Source organism: Ranitomeya variabilis, chromosome 1 (assembly GCF_051348905.1).
Source record: "Ranitomeya variabilis isolate aRanVar5 chromosome 1, aRanVar5.hap1, whole genome shotgun sequence".
In the NCBI taxonomy this organism is placed as follows: domain Eukaryota; kingdom Metazoa; phylum Chordata; class Amphibia; order Anura; family Dendrobatidae; genus Ranitomeya; species Ranitomeya variabilis.
The window spans coordinates 653,486,036-653,501,353 of NC_135232.1; the positions used below are offsets into that span (position 1 = coordinate 653,486,036).

A 15,318-nucleotide genomic window follows, 5' to 3' on the forward strand; every position below is an offset into this window, starting at 1 on the left:
ACAAGTTTATCTTTGATGATACCAGCCCATACCAGTACCCCACTTCCACCTTGCTGGTGTCTGAGTCGGAGTGGAGCTCTCTGTCCTTTACTGATCCAGCCTCTGGCCCACCCATCTGGCCCATCAAGAGTCACTCTCATTTCATCAGTCCATAAAACCTTTGAAAAGTCATTCTTAAGATATTTCTTGGCCCAGTCTTGACATTTTATCTTATGTTTCTTGTTCAAAGGTGGTCGTTTTTCACCATACCTTGGCCATGTCCCTGAGTATCGCACACCTTGTGCTTTTTGTTACTCCAGTAACGTTGCAGCTCTGAAATATGGCAAAACTGGTGACAAATGGCATCTTGGCAGCTTCACGCTTGATTTTCCTCAATTCATGGGCAGTTATTTTGCGCCTTTTTTGCCCAACACACTTCTTGCGACCCTGTTGGCTATTTGCCATGAAATGCTTGATTGTTCGGTGATCACGCTTCATAAGTTTGGCAATTTCAAGACTGCTGCATCCCTCTGCAAGACGTCTTACAATTTTGGACTTTTCAGAGCCTGACAAATCTCTCTTCTGACCCATTTTGCCAAAGGAAAGGAAGTTGCCTAATAATTAAGCACACCTTATATAGGGTTTTGATGTCATTAGACAACACCCCTCCTCATTACAGAGATGCACATCACCTGATTTACTTAATTAGTAGTTGGCTCTCAAGCCTGAACAGCTTAGAGTGGGACAACATGTATAAAAAGTATCACGTGATCAAAATACAACTTGCCTAATAATCTTGCACACAGTGTATAATGGAATCTCTTTTTGCAAGTTTCTTTTTTAGACTTGGTATTTTCTTGATCACTGAGGTTTGTAACTTTAAACCATTGTTCTGGCAGTTTGGATAATTCCAATAGATAACACCCATAGATAAGAAAACAAGCGTTGGCCATTTGTATTGCTCCTTATTTGAATAGTGAAACCAATAAACCCCATGAGGTAAGGATCACTGGGGATTGTAATTGGAAACCATTGTTTGAGTTGTTTGCTCAGTGGACACAGACACTATGCCTGATCTGCAAGCACAAGTAGAATTAAAACTTGCCCTTTCTGCTATCTTACGACCCTCAGATGAAAGATGTGCAGTTTGTCCATTTTAGTATAGTCATTTAATACAAATAATTGTGGCATTTCTGATATTTTCAATACGGTCACTCCCAAATCTTCCCTGGGTAGAGGACGTAGAGCTGAGCGTTTCTTAATTCTGCAATCTCTATCAGAAGCGATAGGTTTTTATACGGAGATTGGGGTCAATCAGAACAGTTTCACTAGTCTGAGTTTCATGGTCTATGTATGAAAAATTTTTGAACTGGCAGACAGAACTCAACAGCCACATATGAGGTTGTTGAGTCTGGCTCATGAAACCCATGGCCAGAAGGGAATTCGTAGTCTGTTCATGGACCATGACATTCGGACACATGAAACAGACCTTGCAGGCAAAACCCGAATATCTCCGTTTATGGGGTCTTAATAATTTGTAATGAACATTAATAAAAGGGGTCTACATATATCCAAAGGATATACCATAGCTGTCCAATACATGGTTGCTCTATGTGGCCACCTCTACACAGGTGGCGTCACACAGATGTGCCTTGTTTGCTACACAGATGAGGCTCACAGGGTTTGGACACTTATGGGATATATCGTGCACATTGCAATAATTTTCTAGATGGAACAACCTATACAATATTTTGGAAAGGTGAAAGACAATATTCACCATAAACTTTAGCATCAGGCATTTCAATGCAAATTCTAGAAATAACAAGGAAAGTGTAGAGATGATAAGCAGGTGAGCTAAAATTCAGTCAAACCATGTAATGTGTTGTGTGAGATCTTGAGGGGTCCAGGGTGGACACAGTGACTGGCGAAAGTAAATACATATCATTCACTGGATGACCGACAAGTGGGGCCAGGTCGCTGACGACGGATGGTAGTTCTTGACACACTGGGAATCAAGCGTTCCCTCCACACGCTTCCCGTAATGGGCTCTTTGTGTAAATGGGAGGGACTGTCATGGATAAGTGATTTCTTAAGAGAGGCCACATTCCTACAGGAAAGATAATGACTGTCAACCAATTACACCTGTCTTCAGCATTACCCACAAATCTACTCTCTTTCAGGACCCCCAACTCAGTGAGCAAAATAAATCCAGGCTGACATTGCAAACAACAGTGTAGAATTCTGGCTGGGAAGATGTAGCATAATGCTATATATTCAAACAGTGAAACACGAGTATGAACTGTGAAGTATGAAGTTGTCGAAGGTCTTCTGACCCAATCTCAACAGCCCCATATATACCTACGAGGCTAAGGAGTTCAGATCTGTATACCACAGTCTGTACTTGAATCATGTTTCACAGACCTGTCGGAGTACACAGACTGTTGAAAAAAGAAGAAGGGATGAGAATACACAATGGTATACATGGCCATGTCCCAACTTTTTTTTTAGAGGTGGCTAAACATCTGCAATGTTTACACGCTCTTTCATAGTGAGCTTATAAATACTACTGTGAGACTGACCGGGATCCCTGAAGGCCACTGATAGCTACTGATCTAAGCCAGCTTTAGTGGCAATGCTCTGAGGCTGGCCAAAATCTCTGGAGGGCACTGATAGCTTCTGATCTTAGCCAACTTTAGTGCCATTGCTCTGAGACTGGCCTGGATCTCTGAAGGGAACTGATATCTCCTGATCTAAGCCAGCTTTAGTGCCACTGCTCTGAGGCTGGCCGGGATCTCTAAAGGGAACTGATACCTCTTGATCTAAGCCAGCTTTAGTGCCATTGCTCTGAGGCTGGCTGCAATCTCTGAAGGGAACTGATATCTCCTGATCTAAGCCAGCTTTAGTGCCATTGCTCTGAGGCTGGCCGGAATCTCTGGAGGGAACTGATATCTCCTGATCTAAGCCAGCTTTAGTGCCATTGCTCTGAGGCTGGCCAGAATCTCTGGAGGGAACTGATATCTCCTGATCTAAGCCAGCTTTAGTGCCATTGCGATTCTGATGCTGTCTCATGGAGCAGCATTGGGAGCGTATGGTTTGAACCAGCAATGCGTTGATTTGCTAACCTTAACTGCTAATCAATTAGGAGCACTTGTCTCCCGGGAGAGAGAAAGTCGAGAGACTCGGGAATGACGGGCTCATGAAAAAAGAAGATGGGATTAACCTTTAAATGCACCTTCAGGATGTTTAAAGAACACTGGCAAAACCAGAGATGACTTATTACCAACAGTAATATATTAAAGACATTATTACCTCATGTCTGCTTCACAGCCATTTGGCAAGAAGTCATGTTTGGCATCAATTATATTCGACTCAACATGATGGCCTTTTCTGTCCAATGTGTGATGCACCCGCGATGACACTTGTAGGTAGCCTGGTAAAACATGGCTGGGGGACATTGTGCAGAGGTGATGGATTGTCTCATGTTCACCAAATCTGAAAAGTAAAAAGAAACAGAATTAAATGACTGCTCTGACATTCTAACATGGAATGTAATGGAATGATTTTGTAAGTTTTCCCACTGACAAAAGACATGAACAGTCTATAATTTTAAGGGTAGGTTAATTTTAACATTGAGAGATAGAATATCAAAAATGATTTAGTGAGAAGCACTTGGTATCTGATACTTTGTGTAAGGACCCAGGAGCCATTGAGCTCAACATACCAGAATAGATCTATAGGTAGATTCCATCTACGTGGTCCCTAGCGGCAAATTCAATGGATTTGTGCCCTTGTACACAACATATACAGTGTGTATTTTCAGCACTCAATGGGTGCATATGATGAGGCTTTAAATTTAGTACATATGCCAGCAAATCTCAGCAGTGTATGCACCAAATGTAACTCCATAACATGATATGGATTGAGCCTAAGGCTGGTTTCACACTTGCGTTTTTATCTGCATGCGTTTTTTAAAAAAAACGCATGTGTGAAAAACGCATGTAAACGCGGTAAAACGCATGCGTTTTTAAGACGCATGCGTTTTTATAGAAAAACACAAGAAAACACAAGAAAACACAAGAAAACACAAGAAAAAACAAGAAAACCCTAACCCTACCCCTACCCCTAACCCTAAACGTGACTGAAATACGTGGCACTGAAATACGTGCAACTGAAATACGTGGTACTTAAATACGTGGCACTTAAATACGTGGCACGTGGCACTTAAATACGTGGCACGTGGCACTTAAATACGTGCCACATGGCACTTAAATACGTGGCACGTGGCACTTAAATACGTGGCATGTGGCACTTAAATACGTGGCACTTAAATACGTGGCACTTAAATATGTGGCACGTGGCACTTAAATACGTGGCACGTGGCATACGTGGCACTGAAATACGTGATACGTGGCACTTAAATACGTGGCAATATGACTGTCAGAAAATGTTCATTAAACGGTTAGGGGTGAGGTTAGGGGTAGAGTTAGGGTTAGGGTTTGGATCCCTTTATCACCTTGATGGTGCTGGGTGGCTTTTCAGTGTGTTTTCTGTTTTTTTTTCTATAAAAACGCATGCGTTTTTAGCGCAAACAAACGCATGTGCTTAAAAACGCATGCGTTTACATAGACAGCAATGCATTTTTTTGCCGCGAAAAAAACGCATGCGTTTTTTCGCGGCAAAAAAAACGCGCAAGAAAATACTGCAGGTAGCATTTTTGAAAATGAACGCATGCAGACAAAAAACGCATGCGTTTGAAAACGCGACCAAACGCATGTGCAAAAAAACGCATGCGTTTTCAATGTTAAATATAGGAAAAAAAACGCATGCGTTTTTTGTGCAAAAAACGCTGCAGACAAAAACGCAAGTGTGAAACCAGCCTAACATGGTCAGCATTAAAGGAGTTGTCCAGGTTTATGATGAAAGTCAGCACTCACTGTGACTGCAGACTTTTAAATCCTTACAGTGTGTGCACCACGCACTGTCAAGATTGTCTGGTGTCGGTAACGAGAGCAGGCGGTTATGTGACTGCAAGTTTGTAATATGCATACTTACAGCCACATTCAGACTGGACTGGCACGGCCTCGCACATCTAGTCAGAATGTGGACACAAGTATGCATATGGCATACTTGCGATCATTGAACCGCATCTCTCACAAGCAATACCAGAGAATCCTGACAGTAAGCGCACAGCAAGCTATCAGAATTCAGAAGTGTGCAGCCACAGAGAGTAAGTGCAGACTTTCATCCCATGCCTGGACAACCCCTTTATAAAACTGTTGCATTTTATTATTTGACCTTTTTCTTTTGGAGGAATGCTTTTTTTTTAAAATTTATTTCATCCAGTAAAAAATAAATGGAAACCCCAACAGACTGGGACAGACCTAGAATACCTTCACCATAGATTTAGTAAATCTGTATTCCATAGCACCAGTGTGATGGTCAATTTACTGATAAATCAAGCTAGAATACATGTTATTTACTGTCACGTATAGATCAAGTGTCTGAAGCCAAAGTATTTGGGCTTAGAGAAATCATGTAGAAAAAAAATAATGTTCAGTCATAACTTGGAGCGCTTGCTGATGCCCCAGGGTTATTGAGGATGGCTTCAATATCTTTATTATTATTATTATTATTTATTATTATAGCGCCATTTATTCCATGGTGCTTTACATGTGAGGAGGGGTATACATAATAAAAACAAGTACAATAATCTTGAACAATACCTTTATATCAGTTTATACAGGAGTAGTACAGAAAACTAAACTTTCATGCTGTATACTTTAGGACACAGAAAAGTTAATCTTTTTTCTGGATTTTCACAAGCTCATTATCTCCTAGTCCACCACTTTGGTAAGAAAGCTGAGCAGTAAAACACTTGGTCCTTTGCACAAAAATAAACAGAATACTAAAACTCTACAGCCCCTAAAGCATTTCACTATTGTCTAAGGTTTTTACAATCCTACAAAACATGTAGCTGACCTCTGCACGATGTCACCCTGTCACCTCAGCCCTTTCTCTCAATGAATAGTCAAGAAAGCCAATGTTTGGCACGACCGTCCTGACAGCCGCCCCAGGAACTTTCCTCGTTGGCAAACATTCCCAGAAGTCTATCAGCAGAAATGAGTTGTTTTTGGCGTGTTGCAGGTAAAAAGGTGCATGTTTTTATAGCCTCACGTCTCCTTAGCCCAGCTATTTATCACTCTTTATGCTGGGAGACAGAGGAGTGTTGAAGCTCCGTGTGTGGCCAATTTCGGCCTAATGCACAGGGAAAAAAAATATTTTTCTGCTGCCATAATCTGACAGTATTTATTGAAGGGGTAGAAGGTCTTTGTCTTTTACTGCTATCTTTTCTCATACCTAATCTGGCCTAGGTGAAGAAGCTGCAGATAAGTAAGGGCATGTATGGGGGGTCACCAAAATGCCAAGGTGATTGCTTTAGAAAATCAGGCCTCTTCTTATGAAGCTGTCTTGAAATGAAATGCTCGAAGTAGTTTTATGAATTTATAAAGGTCAACAACGTTCGGTTTGGGTATATTCTTCTTCACTTGGGATATAGTGGCGGGTGATCAGTTTCCAGGCAATGATGTGAGAAAACCCAGGAGAAGATTATGGCAGTCTGGTTCAGAAAATGTGAATATAAGTTTTGCATTTTCCTTTGTTGCCGAGTACATTTATTTATGACGGTTGCAAGTGGCATTTAAATGACTAAGGAATTGTGAATGATCGTGTTGATTGGATTTTCTATCAGCTATGTAAAAATATATTATTCTTATACACCTGTCAAGCATTTATGTCCGTTTCGCGCCGGCAAAAAAAAAAAAGAGATATGTTTTCATACATGGTCTATTTCTCATCCAGTTGAATCCATGTGTCAATCGTTTTTTGGAAAGAGGTTTCCCATGGATCTTCTAGCAAACTATCTATGAAAAACAGAAAGCACACAGATGCTATGCGCTTTGTGACCGTTTGCAGATCTGTCCTTAAATTAACCAGAGCAGGACAAGTCACATGGACATGCTTCTGCAGACAATGAGTCCACAAAAAACATTGTGGATACCCCACACAGAATATAATCTGTCCCGGTGTTGTTCCTGGAAAAACAAAATAGACCTCTCATGTACAGCAAATGTTGACATGTGACTAAAACTTAAATTTACCATTAGGATAAGGCCCTAATCCTCGACCATAATTACCTTTGGCATCTAATTCAGAGGGTCTTCTATCCAGGTAAGAGCTTCTATTTGTCGTTTATAATGTAAAACCCCTTTAAAAATGTCCAAAATTACTGCTTACACAATTATGATCTGCTTCTTTTTTATATGGTTAGTTTGGTAACTCTATAACTTAGGTCTTTTCACAATTCCGATCTTGATCTGACATAACAAGGCCTGATGCTGTATGGACATGCTGCTCCTGATTATTGTCGCACGTCGACATGGCAGCTACCAGCACGGAGAAAAAGCAAACATTGTGGCATCTTTTACTGTGCCTAAAAAAATTATTACTATCAGAAGCGCATCTCTCCATGTAAATAGGAATACGTGCAGTCCACAATATGCAAACTGCATCTACAGACAGTTTGCATTGGCCTGTAGAAAAATGGCTTTACATGATCGCCGATTGACTTGTCATAATCAATTGCCGCACATTATGGGTGGAAATGTTCCTCCTATTTCCTCAACGACCCCCTTCTCAGCAAAAGGTCTGTACTGCAGACACTTCCTCTAGATTGTCAGCTCTTTTCCTCATGGCCCTGATTTACAATTCATAGAGAAGCCATACTTCTATGCTCGATATGAGGGTGACATGTCCCTAAAGGTTTTTGCTTTTGCCGTCTTAAAAATATTTTAAGGCATGTGGCAGTTCCTACCACATTGTGCTGGGTTCTGGAAGGGTGTACCAATTGTATACAAAACGCATCAAATAACTAAAAATTTCTCTTTTTCTTTTAGCATTTACATACTAAGATCTCAAGCTTAAAAAAATGTCCAGCCTCTGTTGCGTTTGCAGATAGAATTAACAGAAAATGTGCGCATATGTGATAGCCTTTCTATGTTTCAAAAATTACTTTGTCCTCGGCTTCCAGGTGGCAAGGAGAGCTGCACTAGGGCGAGTCTTTGTTGTCTCACGTCTCATCGGTGGCGCTGCATCTTCTTTTAGGTGAATGATGTCGGAGAAAGAGATCTGAAGAAAAAAAAAGAAAAAACAAGATAAACATTTCAGGGGTTTAAAAAGGGAAAATAAGATTTTTTTCCCAATGAGCAAAAATACAAACAGTTGTCCTGTCATCGCCTGGTGATTTCTCACCGCTGCCCCTCCCTCAGAATACAGCCAGGGAGTCGCCACTGCTCACAAAAGCAACAGACCCTCAGTTCCAGCATAGCAAATACTCCACTTATCCTTGGATACAATGGAATTGGTAAGGGTCACAGTTAGCACAATAAGACCTAAAAAAATGGCATGCATGATTGCTATCCATACAGTCGTCACATATATTACACATGGATTATAATACCGTGACCGGCATCAAGTGATCAGCACTCTGCAAGTCATAGAGAACAGATACAATGCCTTGTGAAAGTATTCTGCCCCCTGGAACTGAAAAGTGGGGCGTGCAATATTATCTGGCCCCTTAACTTTCAGTGCAGCAAACTCACTCCAGAAGTTCATTGTGGATCTCTGAATGATCCAATGTTGTCCTAAATGCCTAATGATGATAAATATAATCCACCTGTGTGTAATCAAGTCTCCGTATAAATGCACCTGCTCTGTGATAGTCTCAGGGTTCTGTTTGAAGCACAGAGAGCATCATGAAGACCAAGGAACACAACAGACAGGTCAGTGATACTGTTGTGGAGAAGTTTAAAGCCGGTGTAACAGGCCAGATTATACCCCCAGGCCAGACTATACCCGGGGTTAAAGTGGCCTAGGCTAGATTATACCCCGGGTATACTTTGGCCTAGGCCAAACTATACCCCGGGGTATAAAATAGCCTAGGCCAAAGTATACCCCTCCAGGCCAGATTATACCCCCCAGGGTAAGCTGAGGGAAAGCTGCTCATTCTTCTAGGTCACAGCTCCCCCTCCCATCGGGCACTGCTCCTTTTCAAGCTCCTCCACCTCTGGTGACGCCAGGGATCTCCCTTTCTAAGCCCCACCCCCTCCCTATAGTCACATGTGACATGAAATCTTCAGCCCTGCTCGTGCCAGCTCGTTGTCTTGGCGCCTTGGATATGCTTGGAAAAGGGCTTTGTATACCTAGGGGGCACTGACGAGCACTGAGGGGTGGGTGGGGAACCCCTTTACTGGTTGCTATGGGATATAGCATGATCACTCTATCCTAGCAACACCTTGGATACGCTTGGAAAAGGGGTTTATCTATCTTGGGGGCACCATTGCAGCACTGCGGGTGGGTGGGGAAACCTTTTACTGGTTGCTATGGGATTTTACATGATCACTCTATCCTAGCAACGCCTTGAATACGCTTGAAAAAGGGGTTTATCTACCTTGGGGGCACTCTCGCAGCACTTAAGGATAGGTGGTTAACCCCTTAGGTGGTTGCTATGGGATTTTACATGACCACTTTATCCTAGCAACGGCTTGTATACGCTTGGAAAAGGGGTTTATCTACCTTGGGGGCACCCTTGCAGCACTGTGGGGAAGCCGGGGAACCCTTTTACTGGTTGCTATGGGATTTTACATGACCAATTTATCCTAGCAACGCCTTGTATACGCTTGGAAAAGGGGTTAATCTACCTTGGGGGCACCCTCACAGCACTGCGGGGTGGGTGGGGAACCCTTTTACTGGTTGCTATGGGATTTTACATGGCCATTCTATCCTAGCAACGCCTTGGATACGCTTAAAAAATGGGTTTATCTACCATGGGGGCACCCTCGCAGCACTGCGGGGAAGCCGGGGAACCCTTTTACTGAGGAAGGAAACAGCACAAAAATTCAAAAGCTGACTTAGGCCATAGTATACCCCCGGGGGATAAACTTTATACCAGGGGGTATAAAATAGTTTTTATAGTATTTCTCTAGGCCATAATGTTATCACTTCACTGTTTTTCTCACCCTATTGCTTATTTGTTGAAAAGTGTGCAGATCTGAACTGACAGTAGATGGCGCTGTCCTGTCAGTGCATAGTTAATGATAACTTGTTTTGTATGTTCTCTATGACACCTCTCTGCTCTCTATGACACCAAATCTTTTCCAATTTTGACAACCATGGAAGATCAATTGTATGACCAGCTTTTGAGATTCTACACTGCAACAGAACAAAGGTACCCTCAGTATACCTACGATCTACCTCCTGAGAAACGTGCAAATGCCAAGTCCCAGTTTAGACAAACAGCAAAGCCATATCGAGCCCAAGGAGGAATTGTTTATCATAGGGAAAAGGAGGTTCTTACTAAAAGTCGACTGCCAAATATCCTGAAGGCCTGTCATGACAACCCAATATCTGGGGGCCATTTTGGCAGAGATAAAACTTTAGCCAAAATCTCTGACCGGTTTTACTGGAAGGGAATGAAAAATGACGTTCACCAGTATGTGAAAGCCTGTCAAAAATGTTTTGTTATAAATCCCAAAATCACAAAGGAAGCTCCACCACTCAACAGTATATCAGTGCCTGGAAAAGTATGGAGCTTAGTTGGGATTGATATGATTGGCCCTCTTCAGGAAACATCAAATGGCAACAAATATATAGTTGCTGCCACTGATCATTTCTCCAAATGGACTGAAGCAACAGCTGTCCCAGATAAGAGTGCCAAGTCAGTGGCAAATTTTTTGTACTCCGTTATCTGTCGCCTTGGCTGTATGGAGACTCTGATTAGCGACCAGGGACGAGAGTTTGTAAACTCGATCATTGACAACCTGATGGAACATTTTCAAACAGATCACCGTATTTCATCTGCATACCACCCACAAACAAATGGCCAGCGGGAACGTGATAATCGGACACTTAAAGAAGCTCTTAGTAAGCTTGTCAATGACCAAGGAAACAACTGGGATCAATTCATCCCTGGTGTTCTGTTTGCCTATCACACATCTGTGCATGCTTCAACCAAGGTTACTCCATTTGAGGTCATGTATGGACGGAAGGCCAAGCTTCCCATGGACCTTAATCCCTCAAAAGATGATACGGTGGATCCCATGCCCATTTCAGATCATGCCACCCCTGATGTGCTAAATACACTGTCAAGCATTCTTAAAAAGCTGCACTCAGACGTCAGTACCAACATCCACTCTGCTCAAGAACACCAGAAGTGTGCCTTTGATCGCCGACACAAAAGCAACAAAGAAATCACTGCTGGTACCATAGTTTATATCAAGAATCAGCGCCGTATTCAACGCATAGGTTCAAAGATGGAACCACGCTGGATTGGACCTTATTTAGTTGTGGAATCCTTGACCAAGGGACGAGTAAAACTTAAGAACAACAAAACTGGCAAGATATTAAGCAACACATACCACACCAGCAACCTAAAGATTTACCAGGATAAAGAGGCTTCTCCACCATCCGATGATGATTATTCCAGTGACTCTGCCACACAGAAAAATAAGCAAACTAAGGCTTTCAACCTACTACCAAGTTCAAGAAGGAAGTATCTTAGCACCACTCTTGGCCTTACGTTTAGTAAGGTTGTATACTGTGGATGCAGACGAGACCTTGAACAACCACGGCGTACATATAAAACCAAAGGTGATGGAAACTGCTTCTTCCGGGCCATCAGCTACATCTTGACAGGAACAGAGGACAACCATTCCCTTCTCAGAGATAAAGTCATCCACCATATGAAAACTGACTTGACAAAAAAACTACAGGACTACTTGAACCAAAATGTGAATGAATATGTGAACATCTCTGGAATCTCTCGTGATGGAGTCTGGGCAACTGATGCAGAGATCATGACCACGGCGAATCTGTTGAGTTGCGACATAATAATCTACACAAACGTCGGTGACTCCATGGATTGGTTGACATATCCTGCAAGCTTCAATCTGCAGTCAACAACTGAACATGCACTGTATCTTGAAAATAAGCACGATCATTTCAATGTTGTTATCAGTGTTTAGCTTTAAACGTTAATTTGGTAGCAAGGACATGCTAGACTAAATGTCATAATACACAGAATGACTGTTGGGCGATTTGTTGCCCCAGATAATTGCATTGCATGATAAGTGACTTATAGCTAATGAGAAATTATTGCCCCCCCTCCCACCGCTAGGTGGTGCTGGCTCTGCTTCTACAAGCTCCAACGGCACTAGCCAGGTGCCGCTCTCCTCTATGGCGCCTGGCTGTGACGTCGGCGCATGGAGAGGCAGCGCCACCTAGCGGCAGGAGGGGGACCCCGTCTACCAGGAGACGGGCAGCGGCGGTTAGCGAGGGGGGGTAATCGGGCAGCCCCCCTAAGGTAACTATAAAATGGGGGGGTATTTGTAATGCATATGCATTACAAATACCCCCCTTTACAACTACTTTTGCCATGGGCAAAAGTTTTGTATAGTGGGAGGTACTCTTTAAGAATTGTCAGTTTGGTTTCTCAATAAAATGTTGAAGCATTAAGTAATTCTTGTGTATATCACTCAATGCAAATGATTTCATTGGGGTATAATATGAGCTGAGAGGTATAAATTGGGCTAGGCAACTTTAACCCCAGATTAGTTACATAATCTGGCCTGGAGGGGTATAGTTTGGCCTAGGCTATTTTACACCCCGGGGTATAGTTTGGCCTAGGCCAGTTTATGCCCGGGTATACTCTGGCATAGACCAAATTATACCCGGGGTTAATCTGGGACAGGGTTACTTTGGCCTGTTACACCGAGGAACCCTTTTACTGGTTGCTATGGGATTTTACATGACCACTTTATCCTAGCAATGCCTTGTATATGCTTGGAAAAGGGGTTTATCTACCTTGGGGGCACCCTGCTTGCTATAGGGTTTTACATGGTGTAAGTACCTTAGATTGATCATTTGAAATCGCTTAGCAACCAGGAAAAGAGTTCCCCAGCCTCCATGCAATGCTGCGACAGTGCCCCCAAGGTAGATAAGCCCCTTTTCCAAGCGTATCCAAGGCGTTGCTAGGATAAAGTGGCCATGTAAAATCCCATAGCAACCAGTAAAAGGGTTCCCCGGCTTCCCCGCAGTGCTGTGAGGGTGCCCCCAAGGTAGATAAACCCCTTTTCCAACCGTATCCAGGGCGTTGCTAGGATAAAGTGGCCATGTAAAATCCCATAGCAACCAGTAAAAGGGATCCCCACCCACCCCGCAGTGCTGTGAGGGTGTCCTCCAAGGTAGATTAACCCCTTTTCCAAGCGTATACAAGGCGTTGCTAGGATAAATTGGTCATGTAAAATCCCATAGCAACCAGTAAAAGGGTTCCCCGGCTTCCCCGCAGTGCTGTGAGGGTGCCCCCAAGGTAGATAAACCCCTTTTCCAACCGTATCCAGGGCGTTGCTAGGATAAAGTGGCCATGTAAAATCCCATAGCAACCAGTAAAAGGGATCCCCACCCACCCCGCAGTGCTGTGAGGGTGTCCTCCAAGGTAGATTAACCCCTTTTCCAAGCGTATACAAGGCGTTGCTAGGATAAATTGGTCATGTAAAATCCCATAGCAACCAGTAAAAGGGTTCCCCGGCTTCCCCGCAGTGCTGTGAGGGTGCCCCCAAGGTAGATAAACCCCTTTTCCAACCGTATCCAGGGCGTTGCTAGGATAAAGTGGCCATGTAAAATCCCATAGCAACCAGTAAAAGGGATCCCCACCCACCCCGCAGTGCTGTGAGGGTGCCCCCAAGGTAGATTAACCCCTTTTCCAAGCGTATACAAGGCGTTGCTAGGATAAATTGGTCATGTAAAATCCCATAGCAACCAGTAAAAGGGTTCCCCGGCTTCCCCGCAGTGCTGTGAGGGTGCCCCCCAAGGTAGATAAACCCCTTTTCCAACCGTATCCAGGGCGTTGCTAGGATAAAGTGGCCATGTAAAATCCCATAGCAACCAGTAAAAGGCTATAGTCTGGCCTGAGGGTATAGTGTGGCCTGTTATAGTTTGGCCTAGGCTGTTTTACATCCTTAGGTATAGTTTGGCCTAGGCCAAAATATACCCAGGGTTAAATGTAGCCTAGGCCACTTTAACCCTGGGGGGTATAATGTGGCCTGGAGGGGTATAGTTTGGCCTAGGCTATTTTACACCCCGGGGTATAGTTTGGCCTAGGCCATTTTATGCCTGGGTATAGTTTGGCCTAGGCCAGTTTATACCCCGGGGTATACTCTGGCCTAGGCCAAATTATACCCGGGGTTAATCTGGGACGGGGTTACTTTGGCCTGTTACACCGGATTTGGATAAAAAATGATTTCCAAAACTTTAAACATCCCAAGAAGCACTGTGCAAGCGATCATATTGAAATGGAAGGAGTATCATACCACTGCAAATCTACGAAAACCCGGCCGTCCCTCTAAACTTTTATCTCAAACAAGAGGAAGACTGATCAGAGATGCAGCCAAGAGGCCCATGATCACTCGGGACAAACTGCAGAGATCTACAGCTGAGGTGGGACAGTCTGTCCATAGGACAACAATCAGTCCTACACTGAACAAATCTGGCCTTTATGGAAGAGTGGCAAGAAGAAAGCCATTTCTCAAAGATATCCATAAAAAGTGTCGTTTAAAGTTTGCAACAAGCCACCTGGGAGACACACCAAACATGTGGAAAAAGGTGCTCTGGTCAGATGAAACCAAAAGGGAACTTTTTGGCAACAATGCCAAACAATATGCTCATCACCCTGAACACACCATCCCCACTGTCAAACATGGTGGTGGCAGCATCATGGTTTGGGCCTGCTTTTCTTCAGCAGGGACAGGGAAGATGGTTAAAATTGATGAGAAGATGGATGGAGCCAAATTTGAAGAAAACCTGTTGGAGTCTGCAAAAGACCTGAGACTAGGACGGAAAATTGTCTTCCAACAAGACAATTATCCCAAACATAAAGCAAAATCTACAATGGAATGGTCCACAAATAAACGTATCCAGATGTTAGAATGGCCAAGTCAAAGTCCAGACCTCAATCCAATCGACAATCTGTGGAAAGACCTGAAAACTGCTGCTCACAAACGATCTCCATCAAACCTCACTGAGCTCGAGCTGTTTGCCAAGGAAGAATGGGCAAGAATTTCAGTCTCTCGATGTTCAAAACTGATAGAGACATACCCCAAGCGACTTGCAGCTGTAATCGCAGCAAAAGGTGGCGCAACAAAGTATTAAGTTAAAGGGGCTGAATAATATTGCACACGCCACTTTTCAGTTTTTGAATTTCCACAAAAATTTAAAATAACCAATAAATTT

General features: G+C 43.2%; 1 protein-coding gene across 3 annotated transcripts in view; it reads right to left on the reverse strand.

The window, feature by feature from the left end:
* The window catches only part of TTC6 (tetratricopeptide repeat domain 6), a 255,994-nt gene that overhangs the window by 157,089 nt on the left and 83,587 nt on the right, over positions 1-15,318 (reverse strand). For all 3 annotated transcript variants that reach the window (XM_077262594.1, XM_077262599.1, XM_077262589.1), the window contains exons 5-6: positions 8,048-8,163; positions 3,289-3,471 (exon numbers count right to left, since the gene is read on the reverse strand). In XM_077262594.1, the coding sequence (XP_077118709.1) occupies positions 3,289-3,471; positions 8,048-8,163 (299 nt within the window). The remainder of the gene's footprint in view (positions 1-3,288; positions 3,472-8,047; positions 8,164-15,318) is intronic.